The following is a 27264-nucleotide window of genomic DNA, read 5'->3' as shown; positions in this document are numbered from 1 at the left end:
ATGTCATAGGTCATGGTTTCAGTGATTTGTTGATGCTGCAGATCTATTTGGGGTTGGAAGGATGTGGGACAGTGATTGCAGCCTTGAGAAGACACATCCACTGTGACAGTCATTATCTAGCGAGTGTGAGCAGCACCAATATGTCTAGCATCATCTGATATCTTCCACTGCTGTGTTTCTCATTATGAGAATATGTGTTCGCCCTACGTTGCCATCATCAACAACGCCATCCTCTACAGATGGAGTCAATGGAGATAATACAAGGTGACACCCCACAGGCACCAACACCATCAGATTGTTTTGTGTGACCACCCACATCGTTGCAAAACCCTCACTGAGCAGTCAGCCAGCTGTGCAATAGCACACTCACATCTCACTGTGTATCAGCGGTCCCATGGTTCATTCACTTTGCTTCCGGTCATTACAATATCCAGGATCATCTTTACAATGCTGCACCGTTAGCAGCTTGGAAACTGTTAGAGATGACCAAATGCAACATCAAAAACGTATAACCCAAATTAGGAGTTTGAGTTTGGAGGATAGAATTAATTACACTTATATAGTTTATTTCACAAGAATCCAAGGTGACTCACAGCCAATTTAGTATTTTCTTTTCTTAAAAAAAAGCTGTGTTGGTTCTGTAGGAAACGTGGTTGACAATTTGTGTACAGTAAGCTCCGACAAACAGCAATGTGACTTGACCAACTAGTTTCGTGATGTTGATTGACGGATAAATAAGATTGACAGAATGTTAGGGTTAACTCGACTGCTTTTCTTCGAGTGACCTGGGAGCTTTTACACCCACCTCAGAGATGAGGTGGCAGTTAAGACGAACGTCTCATCAGAGCGATGACGGCTGTGACTGTGCAGCACTTTCTCGGTAATGCGCTGGAGTATTAAACTGGATTGTTGCTGTTAAGACCCTAGAATAGAAATCAGTCGGGGAGCCTTCGAAATGCCAGCTGCTACCCACCAAACCGTGGCTGACTGTACGAGCGCTGGAGTTCAAAAAAATGAGATTGCCAAACCAGTTACAAGTTTCAAAATAGGGTTTACCCGTAACAAGATAGTTCATTTTTCTCATAACCTGTTCATAAATGTTATGATTTAAGCTGTTATCAGTGACCCATCGGGCGTAAATAGCAGCAATTCATCCGCTCGCGTCGAGCCTGTAATATGTACTCTCTATAACCTGCAGAATTAAGTGGCATTGGCGAATTTTACTGCTGTTTGTACGTTCACTATGAGGGGAGAAGCAATTATGTAGAATAAAAAAACACTGCTCCCATTTTTATCACAAACGCTTTCTGCTCCTCTTCGCCTGTTTGGATCATTAGGGTTAGGTGATGAATTACATTCCATTCAGATTGCCTTCAGTAGAAACCGTCTTTGGTTCCTGTAACTTGAAAAAAAGATCCAGTTGACATTGAAGGAATGCATTACAAAGTAAAGGTAACGAACAGCAAAAATAGTAACGTCAGTGGAAAGGAACGTTTACTGAGATTAACCTTTTTTAAAATCTCGTCTCAAAAGCAGTTTTAACCATTTCCAAAACCCATAGAAACTTAAACACAAATACCGCAAAATCAGCGTCTCTGTTTTGGCTGTTTATATTTCCGGAAAAAGCATCTCTCGCCGCTCTTTTTACTACAGGATTGCCGGGTGATTTGCTGTCAGCTAAAGAGATTGCAGACGCTGAGTACGATATGCGGAAAAACAGCTAGAACTGCACAGAGGCAAGAAATTCGCATTTGCAGTTTCATTGTCAACAGATGTTTTTTTTTATTGAAAGCACACAATATGCATGAAATATAGAAAACATTTGTGGCAAATAATGCAATGTATTCCAAAGGTATAAATGTTAACAAAAACTACGAAACAGCTTTAAAAGTTGAACCGTTTGCGTGTGACACTGCATTTAATAACACATATCACTTGTGACGTGCTACTTTGTCAGTTTCCATATTCTGTATGGCATGGGGATTTCTATGAACTTTATAAACACCTGGATAGCAACATAAAAATAGGAGCATGAGTAGGCCGTTCGAGCCTGCTCCTTCACTCACTATGACCATGGCTGATCATCCAAATCAGTACTGTGTTCCCGCTTTTTCCCCCCATACCCTTTCGTCCCTTTAGCCTCAAGCACCATATCTAGCTTCTTTTTGAAGACATTCAAAATTTTGGCCTCAACAATTTTGTGGCAGAGAATTCCACAGACTCATCACTGTATGTATAAATTTCTCCTCACCTCAGTCCTGAATGGCCTATCCTGGATGCTTAGCCTGTTACTTCTGGCTCTGGACTCTCCAGTCATCCGGAACACCCTTCTTGTGTTTACTGTATCCAGCCCTGTTAACATTTTACAAATTTTCTTTATGAGACTCCCCTTTGATTCTTCTAAATTCCAGTATATATAGTCCTAATCAATCTCTTCATGATCAGTTCTGCCACCCCAGAAATCAGTGTGCTCAATTTTTGTTGACCTCCCTGCATTGCCAGCGCATCCTTCCTCAGATAATGAGGCCAGCATACAATACTCTAGGTGTGCTCTCACAATTGCAGCAAGACATCTCTGATCCGTGTTTGAATGCTCTCATTGTAAAGGTTGACACACTCTTTACCTTCACTTCCTGCTGCTCTTGCATACTTACTTTCAATGACTGGTATACAAGGCCACCCCTTTCCCAACTTATTGCCATTCAGAATATAGTCTTCTTGTTTTTTTGTACCAAAGAGGATAACTTCAAATTCATCCACGTTATATTTCGTCTGCCATGCATTTGTCTACTCCTTAAACTTGTCTAAATATCACTGTAGGATCTTTGTATCCTCCTCACAGCACACCCTTCCACCCAGGTTTGTGCTGTGGCATAATCACAATAAAAATATTAACTGGTTAAGGCTCAGATACAAATAAAACAATTCATATGAGATTAATGCGTGCTGACAGTATTTAACTGAAATAGCATTGTGTGACATCATGGAATACTACTGTATTGAGGGCTATACAAATTTTCAAGAAAGCTTTATTTTACTTACAATATATGGAACAATGTCACGGACATTGTGTTCAGTATAGTGAAAATATGACTTTATAAAGGTAATTTAATATAGATATATATCTATATTACATATATATTATGAATACATTCCTTTAAATACATTATTGTAGTTTATTGTACATGAAAATCAAATCAAATAATTTGGTTCATCTTACAAATATGTGCCTTTTATCAAAGTTAGTTAAAACATTAGTTAAATTGCACAGAACACTTCAAAAAGTGCTGAAGATGCATGCATGCGGTAAAAAATAGCAAAAGGCATTGCAAGATTTACAATTAAAATCCATGCTTCAAAGCCATAAACATTTTCTTCCAATCCATTGTCAAATTGGGGCCAAGCTCCAAAAGCTGGAAGTATCCAAAACTTTAAAAAGGAAAGAAAAAATTTGGAGGCAGGTTAATTAATAAATGTCGTTAAAAGGTAATAAATACAAACAAGTAAGAGTCTTTGGTGCAATGCCAATATGCATCACATAAAAATGATCAACATTGTTACTGGTACAATTTTTAAAAAAAATCTCCATCAAGCTTTATACTGCCAGGATTATATCTTACATCTTTGTTATGCAGCTGAATTGCTGTTTACCATTAACCAGCTTTAATCCTTTGTGTTCGATTCCAATAACCTCCTCATAAAAAGAATTATCCACAAATTGGTAAATATTAGCAAATATATGGTTTGCATTCATAACATATTAACAAGAACAAATTGTATTTATATAGGACCTTTAGGATAATAAAACTTTTCTGGGCAGCTCACAGGTGAATTATGAAGCAAAGATATGACACTGCATTGCATAGGAGATATTAGGATAGATGATTAAAATTCTGGTCAGAAAAATAATTTATAAATAGTATGTTAAAGGAGGAAAGTATGGTGCAGAGGCAAAGAGGTTTATGGAACAATGTTAATAACTAGGCAGCTGAAAACATGGCTGGCAGCACAACTAAAGTCAGCAATGCTAAAGAGATTAGGATGAAAGAATTGCAGATATATTTGGAAACTTGTGAGACTGGAGGAAATTGTAGAGATTATACAATTGGGGTGGTTTGAGACCATGGAGGGATTTGAAAACAAGAAAGAGAATTTTAAAATCAAAATGTTGTTTAACTGGGAGTCGAAGTAGATCTGTAAGCACCTGGATGATGAATGGAAGGGATTTGGCGTCAGTTTGAAAACAAGCAGCAGAATTTTGGAGATAAGTTTATGGAGCAGAGAATGAGAAAGGCTGGCCATGCATATGTGAGAATAATCAAGCCCAGAGTTAAGAAAGGCAAGAATATGGATTTCAGGAGAAGTCGAGCTGAATCAGGTGGAGCTGGGCAATGTTACAGAAGTAGAAATATGCCATCTTGGTGACAGCCTTGATAGTTGCCAGGGAGAAGGATGGAGTCAGTGGCTAAGGAGTGGGCTAGGGACAAAAAGAAAGGACTGCAATATTCCTAATGTTTAATTGGAGAAAATTTCTGTTTATCTGGTTCCTAGCATCAGACAAATAGCCCAATTTTGAGACAGACTGGCTGAGAGATGGGATGGTGAGGTAGAGGCCAATTTAGGGCATACAAGATTCTGAGGGGCTCAACCTAAGGGTGAGATGTTAAGATATTTCCATTAGCAGAGGAATCTTGAACTAGGGGACATAGTTACAAAACAGGGGGTCACTTATTTAAAACTGGGATATGAATAAATGTCTTCTCTCAGAGGGTAGTGAATGTCTGGAATTTTCTAATCCGGAGTGTTGTGGAGGCTAGATCACTGAAAGTAAAGAAGAGGTAGACAGGTTTTTCAAAGTGAGGAGTGCAGGGTTTGAGGCCTGGGTCAGATCAGCCATGATCTTATAGAGTGTTGAGGTATGTTTGAGCGGCCAAATAGCTATTTCTGCTCTTATTGCTTATGTTTTTATTAATGTACTTTGCGTTTTAGAATGATGTTACTGAGAGAATGCATGCCTGGGGGCGGGGCGGGGGAACAGGAAAAAGCCAAGCCTTGATCGTTGTGAGACACAAGAGCTAACTGATTGGGAGTGCAAAAAGAAACCCAGTGAAGACAGTTTTCTGGTTGCGATGACGGGGAAAATGGAACCAGGTAAATACTATTCCACCAAATCAAATACTCCCTTTACTGACATAATGAACGAGTTTATTCAGGGTGCTTGAGATTTCATTACTTTTACTACTCAAAAATTTAATTGCCTTTAGTTCACATTTTTACTTGCCATTTATCCGTCTTAAATGATCGCTATTTTGTAATTCAAAGTGGCTTATTGGAAGCGAACCATTAAACGGCCCTGATACTTGCTGTTGTCAACGAATGGTTATGAAGATTTTTAAGTCACAAGACAGGGACAAACTTGAAAAAAAGATTTTCGATGACAAGGTCACCTGGAGGTCAGAGCCTATTACTTAATTGTGACTTTGGAACAGCAAAATTGGCTGGGAGATGGTGACATAATGACGTACAATTGTAAACGTTGATATGAATGTCTAATCAAATATCGTGGCAACAGGAAAATTTGCTTTGTGAGTAGTTACGTAATCCACGTGTTTAATATTGTAAATGCATCCAGCATCAGAATTACAGTTTTATTAATCTTTTGAAGCCAGATACTCTTAAATTTCTACTTTGTTTATAACACACTGCTCATAGTATTCAAAGGCATTTCTGTATTATGATTGGCCTGAAATGTGCTCCATTTGTTGGAGGGAAACAGGCAACGTGAAGGGCAAGCTTTTTAGAGAATATGGAACGCGCTGCCAGGAGTGTAAGTGGAGGCAGATACAATAGGGCGTTTAGGAGACTTTTAGATGACGACATGAATATGCAAGGAATGGAGGGATATGGACCAAGGGCAGGCAGAAGGAATTAGTTTAATTTGGCATCATGTTCGGCACAACATCGTGGGCTGAAGGACACGTTCCTGTGCTGTACAGTTCTATGACAGAACATAGAAGTACAGAAACTCTAACATTTCTTTTCTCGCATTGAAGACGTTCCGATACCAGCGAGTTTACATAATATTATGATTTATTTTTTAAATGATGTATAAAGGCATAACAAAGTTTTAAAGGGCCTTTGTTTCTAAATAGATATGCCTATCTTATTATCAACGAGATACCTTCAGAGTAAACATTGGCTCCATAGTCTGTTTCTGTGATGGGGACGAAATGTTACAAAGTTTTATATGTGAATACGCGGTCATAGCGCCGCCTACAAGGTGTAACAGACATTGCAGGAAAGCGAAGACCCCTTTAGCCGGGAATTTCCGAGGCGTCCAAAATTAGAACAAATGTTTTCAACTCTTTTCGCAGTAGAATGTCATGATCCATCCATCATCCAGTATTTTAACTATTCAGTTTCTGAACTTCAGTACCTCTATCGCAGTTGTTCTTTCTCTCTATATACATTTTTATCGGTATTACGTTACTAGAATCACTTTCTAACATTATCTTTAGCCTCCTTTGGTACATTCATTTCAAATGATGCTTTTCCACTTCCCTCATTTGGTAGTTCGTCCTTCCCCCTTAAAGATTTTGTTTTAAACATGTCATATTTATTCCAATTCAATTGGTCTAATAGTCCACTGGATAACTAACTTCCACTTATTTTCTGTGAACTTTTTAAAAATATATTCAAAGTGGTCAGGTGGAGTAGTGATAGTGTTGAAGTCCCATGTCTGAAAAGCTTGATCAAAATATCATCAATCTCTGATTTATTTTTAAATTCTTTTTGGCAATATTTACCGGGGAATGCTGTATTTAAAAAATAAATAAATACACTATTTTGTGAATGAATTCTGAAAGACGTCTAAGTAACATAAAAAATCTGGTTCTTAATCTGGCTTACCGAAATATTGCATAAGAACAGAAACGCGACGATGTTCTTCAGTATCACTCTGGTTTTGCGCAGATTTCCCATTTGCCTGAAGCTGGCTGGTGGAAAGGAGCCGGCAGCACGGGGTGAAGTTAACTGCTCACTGCACACCGAGCTGCTTCTGTCCTCTGGAGACTGAGGAGCAGCCGCGCAACACAGCTCTCGCTCCACCTCCACTAGCGTTTTGTTGACAACGCCACAGTGTGGGGGAGATATCGCAGGACGGTCACTGGTCCCCTTGATCCTTCCTGCTTCCTCTTCACTGGCATCCCGTTTGCGATGGAGAGACTCAACGACGAACATGTTCTGGACGGATTTCTCAATGATAACCAAAGTAGAAAGCGATAAACTGAGCCATGTGGAACGCGGGCGGCTTTCTGCAGAAACCGCCGCCAACACAGAGCACCAAGAGAGCAGCCAGGAGGCACACGCTGTGCTGGCTAGAAGCTGGCCATCCAGCTTGCGCGTGGGATTTTTGGAATAATCCATTGACCTTTTGTCTATCCTATAAATGACCAAGCCAGTTGTAGATGCTGCAGACATTAAGCCAAGCACTGTCATACTGTACAAGTAAAACATATTCACAGCAGATAGCCGGCGATCTTTTGAATGGCCCGCCTGTAGGCTGTACACAACAAGAATTCCTATTGTGGTTGCGAAGACAGCAGCTCCCAGAACTGGTCCTGGCAATATGCTGGAGCGTGTCTTAAACACAGGTTTTTGAGGGCTGATGTGTTCCAGCTTTCGACCGACGTTCTTCCACATGATATAGAGCATAGCAGACGCCAAAACGTGATACTCAATGCTGAAAGGGTACATGTAATAGGAGCCTTTGTAGAAAGCAGCGCATGCATATATAGTACAGTTGCAGTTTGGTCCAGTCTTTTCTGCAATGAACGGGAATAAAACATTGTGCACATTATCATCCAACAAGATCTTGGTTAGTTTTCATACCCGTTGCAGGTACCTAGTTTGTTGTTAGTATGCACCTGACTTGAAACTTAAAGGCAGATAGGATAGTGAAGAAGGCGTTTGGAATGCTAGCCTTTATTGGTCAGTGCATTGAGCATAGGAGTTGGGAATGTCATGTTGCGACTGTACAGGACATTGGTTCGTCCACTTTTGGAGTATTGCGTGCAGTTCTGGTCTCTCTTCTATAGGAGGGATATTGTGAAACTCGAAAAGGTTCAGAAAGGATTTATGAGAATGTTGCCAGGGTTGGAGGGTTTGAGCTAAAAGGAGAGGCTGTATAGGCTGGAGCTATTTTCCCTGGAGCATCAGAGGCTAAGGCGTGACCTTTTAGAAGTTTATAAAATCATGAAGGACATGGATAGGGTAAATAGGCAAGGTCTTTTCCTTGGGGTGGGGGACTCCAAAACTGGAGGGCATATGTTTAAAGTGAGAGGGGAAAGGTATAAAAGGGACTTAAGGGGCAACGTTTTCTTGCCAAGGGTGGTGCGTGTATGGAATGAGCTGCCAGAGGAAGTGGTGGAGGCTGGTAAAATTACAACGTTTAAAAGGCATCTGGATAGGTATACAAATAGGAAGGATTTCGAGGGATTTCGGGCAAATGGGACTAGATTTATATAGGATAGCTGATCGGCATTGAAAGTTGGACCAAAGGATCGGTTTCTATGCTGTATATCTCTGACTCTATGACTCTGTGACTATCTAATCTGGGCCTTCCTCCAAATTGAGCTGAAAATTGTATGCTACATCGCTGTAAGAGGTTATTGAAAAGTAACACCACCCATTGCATTCCAAAATAACTTTATGAAAAAATTCATATTAAAGTATTATGGAATTCAACTTAAATAACTTTAATCCTTAAAGTATGCCTCATCAAGGAATCTATTTAGATACAACTTGTTACAATGACATATCATGTGGATAATGTTGATTGGATTTAGAATTGGAACTGTTCATGACTAAGTGACAGTGGAGGGCTGTACAATGTATTTGCTGCTTTATGTACAATATCAGAGGCCCCAGTGGAACACTGAACCACTCAAACACCATGCCATCACACCTCTTTGACAGGAATACAGAAATATCTCATCCCCCAAAAAACTGCAGCCAGTTTGCCTTCTAATATCTTGCTGCTTGCATGATACAAGATAATATAGTCATGGACAATTTCATTTAAAACAGATTCAGAAATGAAAGAGGGAATTTCCAGTGATGGGCAGCGATGAGAATATATGTCCAATTTCATTTTATTACTTCCAAATTATGCTACACCTAGCACATCATGTCTTAAATTATTCATATATTGTATTCCATTTGAGTTATTTTCTGAACAAAATCTATCCAGTTATATTGAGACAGCTTTATATCCTATGGGAAATGTACTGCCTCCTGACACTCATGAGAATGTGGATGGCAAGACAGGCATAAACAAAATATTGCTAAAACAATAAAAAGATTGAAATAAAAATTCCAGTCACTAATCACTACTGCCTGAAGTACAACCAAATAGCTTCAGTGTTCCCTTTCTGACCCTGCAAACTGGATTATAATATAGGCTTTTAACAATATCAATACAAAAATGTGTGATGAACCCTAAATGGCTACAGCAACATTATTTCATATCAATGTAAATTCAATAATTTCATGGTCTGAAATTAACTTAGAAGGTAACATTTTTGGTTTTGTCAGGGCTAGTACCGGAGCACTGCAAATCATCCAGTGAAATCTGGGAGGATTTGATCTCACAGTACATTTCTGATTGCAAAACGATGGATATTTTCTGCATTGTTAATGGTGAGCACCCATCATTAATGAGCTATTATTTTCCCAGCTATATTCATTGCCAATTTATACACACAGTTCATCATCTGGGCTTGTAACCATTGGAACCAAGATTCAGATAACCCCATATTTATTACACTAGAATAATTATAATTACAGATAGAGGATTAGCACAATACATTATGGTAGTTTTCTTTAGTGAAAGTCTACTTTACTTTCCTTCTATTTGAGCAGCAGCAGATAAACCCTTCACATTATACCACTAGTGGTCAACCCGAAAATTCTAGTGTAACAATTGACCATGATACTAACATACGAGTCATCAAAATGGTCAGTTATAACTAAAATAATTTGTGATTCAATTAATTTTTATCTTATGTATCATTTGGGGGATCATTAGATAATATAATTCCTTAAGGAAAGGAAGTTTTGGGAATCCTAAATAGCATTAAGATAGACAACTCCCCAGGCCCAGATGGGATCTACCCCAGATTGTTCAGAGAGGCAAGGGAGGAAATAGCTGGGGCATTGGCAGATATCTTCACATCCTCGTTGACCACAGGTGAAGTTCCAGAGGACTGGACTTTAGCAAATGTTGTTCCCTTGTTTAAGAAAGGATGTAGGGATAATACAGGAAATTATAGGCCGGTGAGTTTCACATCTGTGCTGGGGAAGATCTTGGAGAAGATACTGAGGGACAAGATATATGCACATTTGGAGGAAAATGGACTAGTTAGTGACAGGTAGCATGGTTTTGTCCAGGGAATGTCATGTCTCACCAACCGGATTGAATTTTTTGAAGAGATAATGAGGATAATTGATGAGGGAAGGACAGTGGATGTAGTTTAAATGGACTTTAGTAAGGCATTTGATAAAGCCCCACATGGCATGTTGGTACAAAAACTAAAATCACAAGGTATTAGGGGTGACCTAACTAGATGGATAGAAAACTAGCTTGGTCATAGAAGACAGAGGGTAGTGGTGGAAGGATGTTTTTCAGAATAGAGACACTAGTGGTGTTCCACAGGGGTTAGTCTTAGGTCCTTCGTTGTTTGTAGTATATATAAATGATCTGGAGGAAAATGTGAGTGGTCTGATTAGCAAGCTTGCTGATGACACAAAGATTGGTGGAGTTGCTGATAGCGCCAATGATTGTGAAAGTATATAACAGGATATTGATAAATTCGTGACTTGGGCACAGAAATGGCAGATGGAGTTTAATCCAGACAAATGCAAAGTGATGCATTTTGGAGGATCAAATTTAGGTGTGAATTATATTGTAAATGGCAGAACCCTTAGGAACACTAACATTCAGATAGATCTGGGCGTGCAGGTCCACGGTTCCCTGAAAGTGGCAACACAGGTAGCCAAGGTGATTAAGAAGGCATATGACATGTTTGCCTTCATTGCCCAGGGCGTGGAGTACAAGAGTTGGCAAAACATGTTGCAGCTATATAAAACCCTTGTTAGGCTGCATTTGGAGTATTATGTGCAGTTTTGGTCACCACACTACGAGAAGGATGTGGAAGTTTTGGAGAGAGTATAGAGAAGGTTCACCAGGATGTTGCCTGTTCTCCAGGGCATTGACTATGAGGAAAGGTTAAAAAGACTAGGATTGTTTTCACTGGAAAGATGGCAGCTGAGAGGAGACCTGATAGAGTTCTACAAAATTATGACAGGCATAGATAGGGTGGATAGTTGGAGGCATTTTCCCAGGGTTGAAGTTTCAATTACAAGGGGGCACAGGTTCAAAGTCAGAGGGGGAAAGTTTAAGGGAGATGTGCAAGGGAAGTTTTTCACACAGAGAGTGGTAGCAGCCTGGAATGTTCTAACAGAAGAGATGATGGAAGTGGGCACACTGAAGACATTTAAGAGGCACCTGGATTGGTACATGAATAGGGAGGGAATAGAGGGATACGGATCGAAAAATGGCAGGTTTGTTTTTAAATTAAATAGATCATGATGGTCAGCACAAGCTTGGAGGGCCAAAGGGCCTGTTCCTGTGCTGTACTTTTTCATTTGTTCAAAAAAGATCGAGGACCTGCAGTTAAATTTTGGAGTCAGAAGGTTGTAGGTTTAGTCTAGGTGACATTTCAATGTAAAACTGAAGAACTACTGCATCGTCAGAGAGTCACAATTCAGATGAAATATTAGGCAGAGCCCTTTAAAAGTCCTGAAATAGAGAAACATGTTTAAAAATGAATATCCAAAGATGCTGATATTGAAAGACGTGTCCAATTTTTCTTCTTCAAAATAGAGAATTTTAAAGGCACCTCAAAGGAGGCAAGTGGATGAGAACATGTAGACTAATTTAGGAAGAAAATTCCAGTGAAGACTTAGGTTGCTGAAGGCAATCTACTTAGTGGGGGACAAAGGGAGCAGCCACTGATACTCGATGCTTTTAGAGAAAGGTGGGTACCTCAGTCGGGGGAGTGCTTTATATCCCCTTCCAACTCCATTTTGATTGAGCAGTCTCATTCTCTCCCTACCTCTCCCAAACTTTTGATAGTCCGCCACTAATACAGAAATTAACTAATTAGAAAAAAACAGGTGTTTTACTGGTGGTGGTTAAAAATTAAAAGAAAACCATGGATGATTTGGTATTGGGAAAAAATGGTCAGTCTGTGTAAGAGTTGCTCTATGTATGTGAAAACTTTACAGAATGGTGTGCACCACAGGGAGTACAGCGTCTTACCTTCCATCCAACTCCATTTTGGTTTAGCCCTCTCCCTCTCTCTCTCTCTCTCTACCTCTCCCTCACCTTTGGTGTTATTGCATTGCCTTTAAGAGGCTCTGCATGTAAATTTAACAATTAGAAACATGAGTGATTTAATGGTAGTGGTTAATAGATGAAAACTACCACAGATTATTTGGCGGTGAAGTGAGCTGTTTGGTTGTATGTGATGGCATTTCCAGATATAAAAGGAAAACAAAGGGAGCAGCGAGTGGTACTATCCCTACTTGTGAGCCAGGAGGCCCAGGTTCAAATCCCACCTGCTTCAGAAGTGTGCGACAACGTCTCTGAACAAGATCTAAAACAAAGGGAGCAGCGGGGTATAAAATGAAGAAAAAATGGAGCAGGAATACATAAGAGGTTGGAGTCAGAGTAATGGATAGTTTGGCTGGTTAGAGAACAACAGGAAGATAAGAAAGGAATTAAGTCATGAAAGATATGAACACGAGGATGGGAATTTTTAAGTTTGAGTTGTTGGGGAATGTCAGAAGCCATTGTAGGTTAATGGTCACAGAACTGTTATAATGCATAAGGAGGCCATTCAGCCCATTGTGTCTGCACCTGTTCTCCAAATCAATAATTCCTTTGGTGTCATTCTTCTGCCTTCCTATAAGCTTGCATGTTCTCCTTTTTCAGATTATAGACTAATCCCCCATTTTTTAAAATTAAACCTGTATCCACTACACTCTCAGAAATTGCATTCCAGACCTTCATCATTCAACGCATGGAAAAGTATTTTTTTTCTCCCCTGTCCCTTTTGCTTCTTTTGTCTATTATTTTAAATCTGTGTTCTCTTGTTCTTGAGACTTCCACATGTGGGAATGGTTTCTCCCTATCTACACTGTCTAGTTCCATCATGATCTTGAATACCTCTATCAAGCGTCCTCTCAGTCTTCTTTACTCCACAAAAACAGGTCTAATGTCCAATCTATCTTCATAACTGAAGTTCCTCATTCCTGGAGGCATTCTTGTAAAACTTTCCTGTGACAATTGAATGGCTCCACAAACTTGGTGTCATGTGGTACCCAGAATGGGACATAATACAGCAGCTGAGGCCAAACTAGTTGAAGTTCAGCATTAAATCCTTGCTCCTGTGCCTATGTCCCTAATCATTAATCCTAGATACTGTACAGTTTATTAAAAGTGCTCTGAGCCTGTCATGCCTCCTTCAATGGTTTATGTCCAATACATCAAAATCCCTCAGGTCCAGAAGCCCCTTTAGAATTGAGCCCTTTACTTTGTATTGTCTTTCCATGTTCTTCCTACCAAAATGAATCACTTCACGTTTCTCCACATTGAAATTCTTCTTTCACCTGTCCACCCATTCCACCAACATGTCTATGTCTTTTGGTGATCTGATCTACAAATTTTGAAACTGTGCAATGTATATCAAGATCTATATTATTAAGATATATTGAGAAAAGCAAAGGTCCCAATATTGACTGCTGGAAGACTCCACTAAAATCTTTCACTGTAAAACATCTACTAATTATTACATTACGTTTCCTGTCACTCAATCAATTTCATACTTATGTTTCTATTTTCCTTTTTATTCTATGAGCTATAATTTTGCTTACAAGTCTGTTACATTATACAGCATCATGTATTATTTGAAAGGCAGGAGTGATGGGAGAGTGGAATTTGATGTTGGTCGGGAAATGGCAGCAGAGTGTTCAATTAGTTCAAAATTATGGACATTGGAGGATGGGAGGTCAGCCAGGTCTTGAAGTGGCAGGAGCATGCACAGGAGAGAATGGTGGTAGATGGGTTAAGGTTGGGCAGAGACAGGTAATGTTACAGACATTAAAGTATATCTTTTCGGAGAGAAAATGGGGTCAGACCCTATTGATAACGCATTAAGTGTTCAATAATTATAAGACTTTATTGGCCAATGCTGCTACATTTGACTTCACTTCAAAATAACTAACTTATTGGCAGTGAAAGCTTTGAGATATTATTCACTTATGTTAAGCAATATATAACAGCCATTATCGGCTTTCATGGCATGTTAGTTAACATTTTGTCAGCACAAATTAAACAAGCTACAATACAGATATTTTGGACATCTTTGATAAAGCAGCCTAGAGTTATTATTTAACCAATTGTATCCACTATCAATGTTTGTTGCATTGTATGGTGAGAGATGCCTCTTCAGGTACACATTGTAATCTTTGTATTAGCTTTCTCACCTTCACCACCTGAGGGGTAATCTGACAACATGGAACGCAAATGCTTTAGAGAATACATCTGATGTTCATTTTATGGTGAATCCAGCCCAGAGTGTTTACAAAACTTTAGCTCTATCAGCACTTAGCATTGAGTGCGTTATGACTGATGCCTGTGTATTTGTAATTTATGAATAGAGCAGCACACAGCCCCAGCATGTTATTTCAATTTTGATACTCTCAAGTTGACTTTTTCTTACAACAATGAGCAAACAGTTTCATTACATGACTAAAGGGATCAGCTTCTATTTCATTAATTTTCAAATCATTCTAGATCCTGTCAAATGCTAGTATTGGATTTGAATTCCACTGATTGGTGGTAATCTGCCTATACGGATCCTCCACTGATTTTTATGTTCAAGCCGAACTGATATAATTTGCAATTAATTTAGAATGCTACACAATGTCTTGCTGGTTACAAAACAAAGATAATACCATCAACATTTTAGGATATGTAAAATTTGGGCATCTAAGTGAATTAATCATCCTCCGATTTTTAAAGGGGGCTGCAGTGCATACTTATTGAAATGATGAGTTTAGATCATACACTACACCCCAGATTGTATGACCATTAAATTGAAAAATTTTCAATAACCCTCATTCTAGTTGTCTACTTCTCCTGTTCATGATTTTGTACTTATTAAAACTTCTTACCCATGGTTAAGTTGGCAAAGCCAAGTCCTGCCAGTCTCTTTTTGTGGTCATGTAACTGATGTTTTGACTCTGCAATTATACTATTCACCCATAACAGCAGGTTCGTAAAAACAGAATGAATAATTCCAAATCTAAAAAAAAGTATTGTAATGCACACAAAAGTGGAGTAAGTAAAGGCAGAAGTCAAAACACATGAAATTTACCAAAGAAAACAATTTCCTACACAGCACAACACTTGGAAAAAAATAGAATTAACATAAAGAAACTTACTCACGTTAATACATTAGGTTCATCAAAATAGTTTCAAGAGAACATTATCTCCCTTCAAGCATAGTTTTATATTTATAAATCTTTATCTATATGGTAGACTTTACTTTTACAATGGTCTTTACTTTTATGATGATATTTAGTGCAGTTTATTGTTACAAGTAAGAAACAGTATTAAAATAAAACAGATGGAGTAGTTAACAAAAGAGAATGTGCAAGTTATTATTCATGATTCCATCCCACTATACCAAAGTCTCTGTTTAGTGTGTTAATAGCGGTTTTCAGAAGATACAGCAATGAGGTTCTTATAAATCAGGAGATGAATTTCACCATAGAACATACTACCATGTAAGATTCTGATTCCCCTTCTCCCTCATATATTGGTCTTGCTTCTCCTTAAATACATCTATACTAGTCACTTCAACCACTCCATGTGAGACAGAGCTCCTCATTTTTATTCCTTTTGGTAAAGAGGTTGCTTCTGATATCCCCAAACTTTTTTGAGGTTGATCTTACATTGACAGCCTCCAATTGTGCTCTCTCCTACAAGAGAAAACATTCCCTCTGTATTGATACTATCAAAACCTTTCATTATTTTAAAGGATTCTGGGGCACACTTTTTGAAAAGCAAAGAGACCCAGCCTGTCAATCTTTCCTAATGTGTTTGTCCACACATTTCTGTTGTCATCCATGTACATCTTCTCTGCACCCTCTACAGATCTCCAAATACATCAATACTATAGCGAACAGAACTGTATGCAATGCTGTGATATAATCAAGGTTTCATACGTATTTAGCACAACTTCCTATTTTCAATTCTACTTCTCTAGAAATAAAGCCTAGTGCTTTTTTTTTCTAATGACGTTGATAAGTTGTTGAATAACCTTTAGTGACTGGTGTATTTTTACTCCAAGGGACATTTGTCCCTCGAACCTACATAGACTTGTATCTTTCAAATAGTTGTTGATATGTCTATTCTTCCTTCCAAAATTTTTAGTCTCGCATTTATATGTCTTGAACTTAAATTACCCAATTCTTTGCCCCTTCTGCACATTTACTAATGTCCTCCTGTAATTTGTTACAGTCCTCGAAAATTTTGACAAAGTCCCTTAGGTTGGTGTGATCCACAAGTATAGAAATTTTAATTTTAATTGTAGCATCCAAAACATCAATGTAAATCATGATCAACAATGATTGCAGCAGTGATCTTGGTGGAAGACCATTCACCAATTTCTGCCACTGTGAATAATGACCCTTTACTTGACTATTTGCTTTCTGTGTGAAGGTGTGTAGGAATTCATTCTGCTACTTATCCCCTAACTCCACATAATCTGGTTTTGTTAATTCATTACTTATTGAATACTTTTTGAAACTCCATATAAATTACCATAACTGCATTATCATGTCCACCCTGTCTTATTTTCTTAAAAAACTGATTAAGGTTGGTCAATCAAGATTTTCACTTTAGAAATCCATGATGACTATTCATTATCATATTTATCATTTCAATGTGTCCTTCTGTTCTCATCATTAGTTAGGATTCCATTACTTTTATTACCACTGATACTAAGCTTACTGATATACAATTCCCTGGACATAAGAGACAAAAAATACTGTAGATGTTGGAATGCAAGGTAGACAAACTGAAGTCTGGAAGAACATAGCAAGTCAGGCAGCATCTGGAGGAAAGAAGAAGTCAACATTTCGGGTATGACCCTTCTTCAGGACTGGATGAGGGGGTTGGGGGAGCTGCAGATAAGGAGGTGGGGAGAGAGGTGTTAGTGGGATGGCAGTGATAGGTGGGCACTGGTAGTAGTTATGACCTTGTTGGTCAATGGGAGGGATGTGGTCTTCTCTACATCGGTGAGACCAAATGTAGACAAGGTGACCATTTCGCCGAACATCTTCGCCTAGCCCGTAATGGCCGGCTTAACTTCCTGGTCACTGCCCATTTCAATTCCCCATCCCATTCCCCCTCCGACATGTCCATCCTCGGCCTCCTCTAGTGTCGCAGTGAATCTGAATGCAATTTTGGGGAATAACACAGTATCTTCCACCTGGGCACCCTATAGCCTGGAGGACTCAACATTGAGTTCTCCAATTTCAAATGACCTTCCCAACCATCCCCTGGCTCCCCTTCCAGCACCACCTCCTCTCTTCCATTCTACCGATTGACCCTCCCTTCCAGCCAGCAACCGGATTCATCCCTCCCATTGACCAACCAGGTCATACCTACCACCAGTGACCACTTATAACCACCATTTCACTACCTCCCTTCCACACCTCCACCCCCCCACCACTTTATCTGCAGGTCCCCCTACACCGACATCCAGTCCTGAAGAAGGGTAATACCCGAAATATTGACTTCTCCTTTCCTCCAGAAATTCCCTGGACATGTTCTGCGCCCTTTTCTAAATACAGGAATTATGTGGACTCTCCACTAGTCCTCTCACACCACACATTTTACTCATGATTTATCAAACATTTATTATTTTGCTTTAAATACATGAATTCAATCCTGCTGGAAAATTGATTTGATTGTGTATGAGTTTGCTTAATTTATTCAATATTTATTGTAAATGCATTTATCTCATTGCTTATCTCATTATTCAATGTCATATCTACCTGTTCTATTTCCCTGGTAAATACCAAAGTGAAATAATTAAATAAGATTTCTGTTTGTTACTATGCCAATCTCCTGTCTATCCCTTAATGGTTCTATTACATGATCCTTTCTCATCATAGCATGCTGTTTCTCTACTGCTGTTTTCTAATCCCACCCAACTCACTGCCCCATACCAGCTTCAGAGCCATGGTTTGCACTTTGACTCTGCTTCGTGCAGTCTTTCTCCTTGTTCTCACATATAGAGAGCTCACTATACCTGTTAGACAGAAACAGTGTTTGCAGAACGTCTTTCCCAATCTCTCCCGAATCCCCACTACCTGACTTATTATCAGTCATATCCTGCCTTTCCTGAACCTATAATTTCCTCTGGGGCATGACTATATTCTGGATAAATGACCCAGAAATTCTTCCCTCTGCCTTACATGTCAAAGAGGCTCCAAATCAATGATTCTAAGCTGGACAAATGTGAGTTGAAAACAGATACATTTGCTCAAAATTGCCTTGCCTCCCAGAAACTATCTTGATCTGCAATCTACATATGAAGCCTATTCTCTCCAACTTGCTAGGAAGGAAGCACACCAGATCAAGGATAAGTCAAAACTCTTCACTAGTGTAACAAGCAGTGGAGTACTGAAAAAACATGAACATAACTTGTTATTTATTTAGCAGCAATTGAACTGTTTAGACTCAAAATAAAAATGGCAATAACATGTCACTGAAAGAGTGAAATCAGTTCAGTTACATCAGTCACAACATATTATAATTAATTCAATATGGCATATCAATTTACACTGATACACAACCAAATCAAATCCAAATGACATGTAATATTCTCATATTGTCCTGTGATACTCAAATAACAAGAAAGAGTAAGAGAAACAACTATAACAAAAGATGGATGCTTCTAGACAGGAAACCATCTAAGATGGATTTATAGTGTGTCTACATGAACTCTGCATCTATTTATAAATAAATAAGGTCAGTATGCTGTAGGCACAAGTCACCCATTGGGTTATGAAATAGTGGGGTTAACAGAGATCTGGCTTAAAGCAGTGGAGGTCAGGGAACTTCAAATTCCTGGCTACAAGGTATTCAGAAAAGAAAATCAAAAAGAAGGAGTAAGGTGGCAGTATTGATCCAAAGTAACTATTGTAATATTGCAAGGTGATACTATAGTTTAGAGGCCAAAGACAAGGTCTATTTGCTGGATGTACAGTATAGGCTATCAAACAGTGGGGAGGAAAAGAGGCGTAAATGTGTAACGAATTATAAAAAATGCAAGAACGACAGTGTAGTGGGAATGGAGACTTAACATAGACTAGGATAGTAACAGTGTTAAGATAAAAGAGAAGAAAGTTCCTGAAGTGTGTACAAAATTACTTTCTTGATCAGCCCAATTAGGAAAGAAGCAATAAATAAAAGGAAAATACTGTGGATGTTGGGAATCTGAAATAAAAACAGAAATGCTGGTGAAACTCAGCAGGTCTGGCAACATTTGTGGAGAGAGAACAGAGTTAATGTTTTGAGTCCCATATGACATTTTCAGAACTAAGAAGAGAAAGGAAGAATGCAGGTCTAGGTTTAGGGACTGAAATGGGGTAAGTGGAGTCTTGTTTAGGAACACTGAAAGTAATAACAGCAGGATTAGGATAGTAATGGAAAAGGTAAATTCAAGCATAAAAGCACATAATTTATCATTTGGATGCAACATTTCAAGATGGCAGCTCATCCCGACCTTCTACAGAGCAATTAGAGATGGGCAATAAATGCTGGCCTAGCCAGTGAGCCACGTGCCTGAAAAGTTTTTTTTTAAACTGGAGCGGGGCTAATTTCAGTGAGCTGAAAATGAATCTACACCAGGTGCACTAAGATCAAAGCTTGATAGATGGAACGGTAACTGAAGAATGGAAGATTGTTAATGAAGAGATGGTCTGGGTACAAACTTAACATAATTCCAAGACGGTAAAAAAAGCACAATACAAAGCTAGAACTCCCTGGATGACTGAAGGTACAGAAGTAAAACAAAAAAAGCTTTGAATAATTGTTCATAATACATTGCAGAATCAATCTAATTTCTAGTAGAATTCAATCCAATGAGTCAGTGCTAAGGAACCTGGAAATTTCATAGGCACAAGCAATGCCAAGCTATTAACAATTTGCGACTTTGAAAGATGTGCAGAAGTAGGTCACAGTTACAAAGCAGCAAAAGGTCAAATAACTACTCACATAAAGATGCTGGTAAGGTACAGTGACCTACAATGGAAGAGAAGTCAAATGTGTTCTTTAAATTAAATTGGTTATCCAAGCTAATTGATTTGTCAAGAAAGGATATATGTCAATAGATATCTCATTCATTTTAGGCTCAATACCAGAGGAATTGTCATTATATTATCACATCCTAGACCACAGGTAAAGAAATAAAGGTTACAGCCTACAACTATGAACTACATGGTTTAGCAGGTTTGGATCTCAAGATGAAATGTGTGCTACAGGTAGCTTGCAACACAAGGGATAGGGAATGTATATATAATTTACAGTCAATAGTTCTCAATATTGAGCATGAATGACTCAACCTTAATCAAATGGCACAAGATGCTAGACTCATTATTATTGACAGTAAACTGGTTAAAAGGCAGCCAGTCACACCGTGACTGTTCAAAGTGACACTGGGAACATGACAACTGCTCAAGGTACAGCCAGTTATAGAACTACAGATCCACAAAATTTTAGTGTTGACTAATCGGTCAAAGGACAGTAGGTAGATTTCACGGGGTCATCTAAAGTTATTGCACAACCCAAAAAGTTAGAATCCATTGATATTAACTATATTGGAATAAGAAAATCATTTCATATTGTCAACAGGATGAAAATCTGTGACTACACAGGATTGGCAGAAATGTTTCCCACCCCTATCAGCACTGAGGAGAGTTGAGGAGGTGATAAGAATCACCAAAGTTTGCAAGAAGATGCAAATGATTCAAAGAATAATGAGCTGCGTGGTCCATTTGAGTACATTGATGCATTTCTACCTGAAGTTGTTCAGACAGCAACATATCCTAGCCAACAAATCAGCATGCAGATTCATATTTAATGTTAGGAATGAGAAGATACAAATCCAGTCAAACATTCCAATTCATAATTTTCCAGGAAGAATCATTATGATCAGTGACAAGATCATGCTCAGTAAGCAAGAATCCTTAATTAGTATGACTAAGGAAATAAACGTTGGCTCCAACAGTAAAGCAACTACCTGGGTCAAATGCAAGTGTATAACCAAAACAATCAGTTTTAGTACAGAGTCTATAAACTTCAGTACACTCCGGCTGCCTGGTTGAGAATTAATTTTTGTTCACACGGAGTGAATATCGGTCTCATATGATTCCATGAAAGCCCACTACCGAAGTGATATGATCAATGTCCAGAGATTCAGGACACTGTCTAAGGAAGTTGCCTGATATAATGATTTAGGATACTTCAAGGAAGACAATAGCTGTATCAACAGAGAGAAAGGCATTTATGAGACTAATGGTCCCGCAGCTGACCTTATAAGACAAATGCCTGATTTAGCAGGAAAGAGGACCTCTGCAAAGAGAATTCAGAAGATTAAGGGACTTCCAGATGGAATGCATCAACTGCCTGGTTCATCAAGAACAATGTTCTCCATGAAATACATCCAGGAGATAAATGGCCATCTAGGTCTCCTCATAGACTTAATAACTGTATAACTTGAATAACTAATACCAATGTGACTTATACTTGATTGTTATCATCCAATAAACTACATCCTGTCTTTGTTAAGAGCTCATTAGACTAGTGAGTGATTTTTCTCTACGACACTAGACAAAGCAGGCCCTGAAAATACCAACGTTACTGAAGGATTATTGGCAAATCCATTTTATTCTGACCAGGAGTCCAGCTAGCTCATGTAACCTGGCAAACAGTAGTCAAGATTCGCCATACAACAGAGGTCACAACTGAGGAAATAAATTAATACTTGACATCTGTCTCCACGAGAAAAAGGGATGCTCCCAATATATCAATAAATTAAGAGATTTGTGGTAAAAGATATGATTAAAAAGTAGAGAAAGTGTGCTCGAAAGGTGAACATTTCTCAAAATGGTAAGGTTCTCCCCAGTCTGAATGAGATGCATCCCCTGATTACTCGGATAAATAAGCATGCAAATTGCTGTAGATTTGTCTTTACCATTCAAACCTCCTGGAATATGGGCTGACTAAGGGATTGTAAGTGTTACACTGCTATTAAAATTAGAAGAGGGATAAACCTTGTATAAGCCATTCAACCTAACTTTTGGTGGTTGCAAATCCAGTCCAGTACAAAATTCATTGGCACATGGAATATTATAGGCTATTCAGTCAAAGCCAGCATTGACTTAAAATTTAAAGACAAATTGTGATTCACTAACTTGACTGTGTTATTTTGTGAAGTAACAGCAAGTGTTGCTATTGGTGGTGTGCTGAATGTTGTCCTTTTGCCCTTTCAAAGGTTGCTGAAAATGTTCCAAATTAGAAACTAGTTGGCTTAATTTAAAGCATGAGATTCAAGAAATATAGCAGTGTGAATAAAAACTGCCTAAATGTCAGAAAGCGTGGTGTGGGGTGAATGGTTGGGTGTTTTTCAGACTGGACTGAATTATATACTAGTGTTCCTAGGGGTGAGTATTGGGACTCCGGTCATTGTTATTTATATTAATGACCTGAACTTGGGTATGTAAGGCACAGTTCAATGTTTGCAATTGACACAATCTCACAAATGTAGCATATACACAGAAGAGAATAGTACTAGATTTCCAGAGGACAAATACAGATTGGTGAAATGGGCAAACACATGGTGATTAGATTTAATACAGGGAAGATTAAGCAAAGGTAATATCAACTGAATGGAAGTCACCATGAAGGTCCCAAATTCTCAACCTTGCCCCTCACTTGAGGCTTTCATTTGTTTTATGACATGGATCTGGAATAACAAGTTAGTTTAACTTTCAGATCAAACTCATCACCAGTTGTGCCCCTCTAATGAGAGAGCAGCCCTGTGGTCCTGTGGGACTATGGCCACTTTACCTTACAACTTTAAACAATGTGCAGTAACAGAGAGGTCTGCTGGAATATGTATACAGATTAATGAAGCTGTGAGATAAGTTGAAAGGAGTGTTTAAAAGTTTATGAGCTCTTTAGTTATATTAATAGAGAAATAAGGCATAAAAACAAGAAAGCCATGCTATAAACATAAATGAAACATTTGTCCGGTTTCACCTAGAATACTTCAGAATATTTCAAGGCCTTAGAGACAGTGCAGAAGAGATTATTAGGAGAGACTGGAGAAACTGAGATTGTTTTTCCTTTGATTCTTAGACATTTTCAAAAACAGGATTTTAATATAATAAATAAAAATATGACATGGATCTGGAATAGGAAGTTAGTTTTAATAATAGCGACCATGAAACCGTCAGATTGCTGTAAAAGTCAATCTGGTTTATTTTGCCATCTAGGGGAGGAAATCTACCATGCTAACCTGTTCTGGACATGAATGACTCCCAGTCCACGACATTCTGGTTAATTCTTAAATGCCGTATGGCATGGCCTTACAAGCCACTTTTTTTTCCTCAAACTTCTAATCAGTGGCTCATGGAAGTGACCTAAAATCAACTTCTTAAAGACACTAACAAATGGGCACTGAAAACTAGCATTGGAATTTATGCCCGCATTCCATGATGAATAAAAAAAAATGACTGGCAAAAACCAAAGGCAATGTAAGCATTTTATGTGGCAATTTGTGGTGATTTGGAATGCAGTGCCTGAATCAACAGCAACATTCAAGAGCAAATTGGATAAATGCTTGAAAATAAAGCAATGTATGACTATAGGGCAAGAGCAGGACTGTGCAATTAATAGAATAGTTCTATCATAGAGTATACACAGGCACAATGAGCCAAAAAGTTTCATTCTGTCCTGTATGATTTTATGATTCTCAATCACAAATAATCTGAATTCCATACATAGTAATTTAGTATACAAGTATAATGGAAGAAATGCAAAACAAATTTAGATTTGATCATATTTACCTTTCTATCATTTGAAAAGTTTGAATGACATCCTTTGCATGAAACCAAAGGAAATACACCTAAAAATAAATAATGTGTTGTTCAAAATCACATCGAATATATTGGCACTACTCTGATAGTAATAAAAAAAACAAAGTTCAGGTAAATAAACTGACCTGGGAGAGTGTGTGCACTGCATGGATGGCAGGGTAGATACCTTTGGTGGCTGTGAGACAACTCGAATATCCAATGTAGTAGCCAAATTTAAACATATCCAGAACTAAACTCAAGATGGCAAACAAGGTTAAACCCCCTAATGATGAAAGGTATCACATTTTAAACTCGAAGGAAAGACAAATTGATCCAAAATCTGAATCACATTCCTCCCATGTGATCATATTTTCAGGATATTCTTTATCTTTCTACTTGCCCCGTTCTTTAAATTCAGAACTAACGTGTAATTATTTATACATCAGTACTATCAGAAACACTGTGTTGACATGGACTGCGCCAAATCCCCCTAACCCTCCAACCAATGCACAAGAGGTTTATTGATGCAGGATATGTTAAAATTAAACTCTTACTCCACTCGTGAGAATATCGAGTTGGATTAGGCATAAACTGCACTCTGGCACATTGCTCCAGATAAGAGAAGTAAAGGACTCGATTCCAACAGTATCATTTTAAACTAGTGCCACACAGCTCATACTAAACCAGTCATTATTGATGGGAATTACAAACCTAATTTCTAAGATTCCTGTCAAATTCGGATTGTAGCGACTTTAATAAAAGTATTACGTTTTAAGAATACATCCAGTACCAGAAATCGCTACCCATGTTGTTTAAAAATGTATCTTAGCCTGGCATTTTGTACCTGTCAGCCACCTTGGTCCGGCGTGCTCGTCTTTTTCGGTCACCAACACTCTCTTTCCGTGTCTCCTGAAGAAGTACCAGAGCATCCAGACCAGTTGCATCGCCATGAGGGTGCTGAGGTAGGCGAGGATGTGCTCCTGGGTCACTCCGGCTCTCTGAAATGTCCCCGCCAGCATCAGCACCATGCCCAGCACAAACACATTAATGCCGTACTGGGCGCTCAGGGTGACGGCTTGCTTGAGGGGATGGCTAGCTGAGAAGCAGCTGCTAAACTCTGTGAAACTCTGATCTCCCACTGCCGGAGCCGGCCCGCTTACAGGGCACCGCTGACAATCACCCATAACCTCAAATCCGCATCTTTCAGCCATTTCCAGGCGCCGAGCAAGCCTGCTCCTGAAAGAACACAACCTTCCAATAATACTGTTATTTATAACCCCCACATTTGTAAATACCTTCCTGTTAAAAACGAATTAATGGCATCTTCACTAAACATAAGTAGCGGTTCAACAGTGCCCACTCACACAGGTACAGATGGGCCCGTTTATTTGGAATATTGAAAGGGCTCTTGTGGAACAGAGGTATTGACTCTATCTCTGACCCAGGAGGCCCGGGTTCCCAGTCACAATTACTCTAGAGGGGTCTAACAACATCTCTGAACAGATTAATTAGAACAAATCTATTTGGATACTGAAGTTTCTTGGACTGTAGTAACTTTCATGTCGTTACATTTAATCCTACGTAACACTTCTTTGTTAGACATTGCATATAAACTAATATGCTGCTTTGCTGTTTCCATCATTTCAATTTGCGCCGGGTATTCCTCACTGAGACCTGGATTCTCAGTCTATCAGACTACACTCACACGCTGCGCTTACACTGCGCTGCTTCAGTGTTAAAGCAGAAACTTTACCTAAAATCTCACTGCGTGTGGAAGCCGATATTCTTGATGGTATCGAGGAGCAAGGTTGTATTATTCTGTGCGTGCGCATGAATTTTTATACCAAGGTGCCTTCTAATAGCGAGGCGAAGGCGTCATTATGAGTCTGCAAAATGTACATGGAATAATGTCTTCTTTCCATGTCGTGTCAGAGATCCTGCTCTCTGGAAACCGCCCATCTTCCCATTTCCCCCATAGTGTGCATTCACAAACTTGCGAAGTGGCAAAATCCAGGCTTTATTGAATATACTGGCAATATTCTTAAGGTTTCAATGATGGTTTTATCAAAGCTACTCTATTACTTACCACAGGGGCTGTGCTCATAATATGCGATTTTATAACTGTATGTGATGCAGGGCTTAGTGTTGGTATTCACTTTGTGGAAATGACACTTCTATTGGTATCAGGACGTGTTAAAACTTTATCATAGAGATCTACAGCACAGAAAATGTGTGCATTCAAAATAGACCGATTTGACAAGATAAATCAGAGCCTTAAGCAATTCCTGCTTCGCTACTTTGCTTTTTTATCTGGAGAGAGAGCTTCCAGAAGCTGGTGGGAGACAGAAGAAGGAAGTCTGTCAAGCTGGATAATCAGAGATAGCAAGAACTGCAGATGCTGTGAGTCAGCGGTAACACAGTGTGGAGCTGGAGGAACACAGTAGGCCAGGCAGCATCAGAGGAGCAGGAAAGTTGATGTTTCCGGTCGACACCCTTCTTCAGAAACCGACCAGAAACGTCAACTTTCCTGCTCCTCTGATGCTGCCTGGCCTGCTGTGTTCCTTCAGCTCCACTCTGTGTTATCTATAAGCTGGATAACCAGCTGACTCTGTCTAATGGTGAGGCATTGGGCTGAGGTTAATTCGCTCAGTTTACTAAAGGGCGAAGTAGTTCGACAGTCAAGCTGCATTAGGCACCACTTTCCCACCTTGCTAAATTCTGAATTACCCACTGCTCAGCTTCCGGGGACCTGGCGGCAGTTTTGATTACATTTTTTAAAAATCACTGCACGTCAGAACCCTGTGTCAAAAAGACAGAAAAGAGCTGTAACTAACATCTCAAAACCAGGTCACTCATAAAACACGGGTAACTCCAGTTAGAGACATAGAGCTGTACAGCAAGGAAACAGACCCTTCAGTCCAACTGGTCCATGCCGACACAGATATCCCAAACAACTTTAGTCCCATTTACCAGCATTTGGCC

The 27264-nt window shown here is 39.0% G+C and overlaps 1 protein-coding gene across 1 annotated transcript; it reads right to left on the bottom strand.

The window, feature by feature from the left end:
• Nucleotides 1-3258: 3258 nt before the first annotated feature.
• otop1 (otopetrin 1) lies at nt 3259-25493 on the bottom strand. The gene is made up of 6 exons (XM_020515921.2): nt 25127-25493; nt 24429-24565; nt 24274-24332; nt 15301-15431; nt 6910-7823; nt 3259-3429 (listed from the first exon to the last, which is right to left on the bottom strand). The coding sequence occupies exons 1-6, from the start codon at nt 25491-25493 to the stop codon at nt 3259-3261; spliced, it is 1779 nt and encodes a 592-aa protein (XP_020371510.2).
• Nucleotides 25494-27264: the final 1771 nt, after the last annotated feature.

This window comes from Rhincodon typus, chromosome 1 (assembly GCF_021869965.1).
Source record: "Rhincodon typus isolate 14 chromosome 1, sRhiTyp1.1, whole genome shotgun sequence".
NCBI lineage: Eukaryota > Metazoa > Chordata > Chondrichthyes > Orectolobiformes > Rhincodontidae > Rhincodon > Rhincodon typus.
This window is presented reverse-complemented; position numbering and strand designations above follow the sequence as displayed.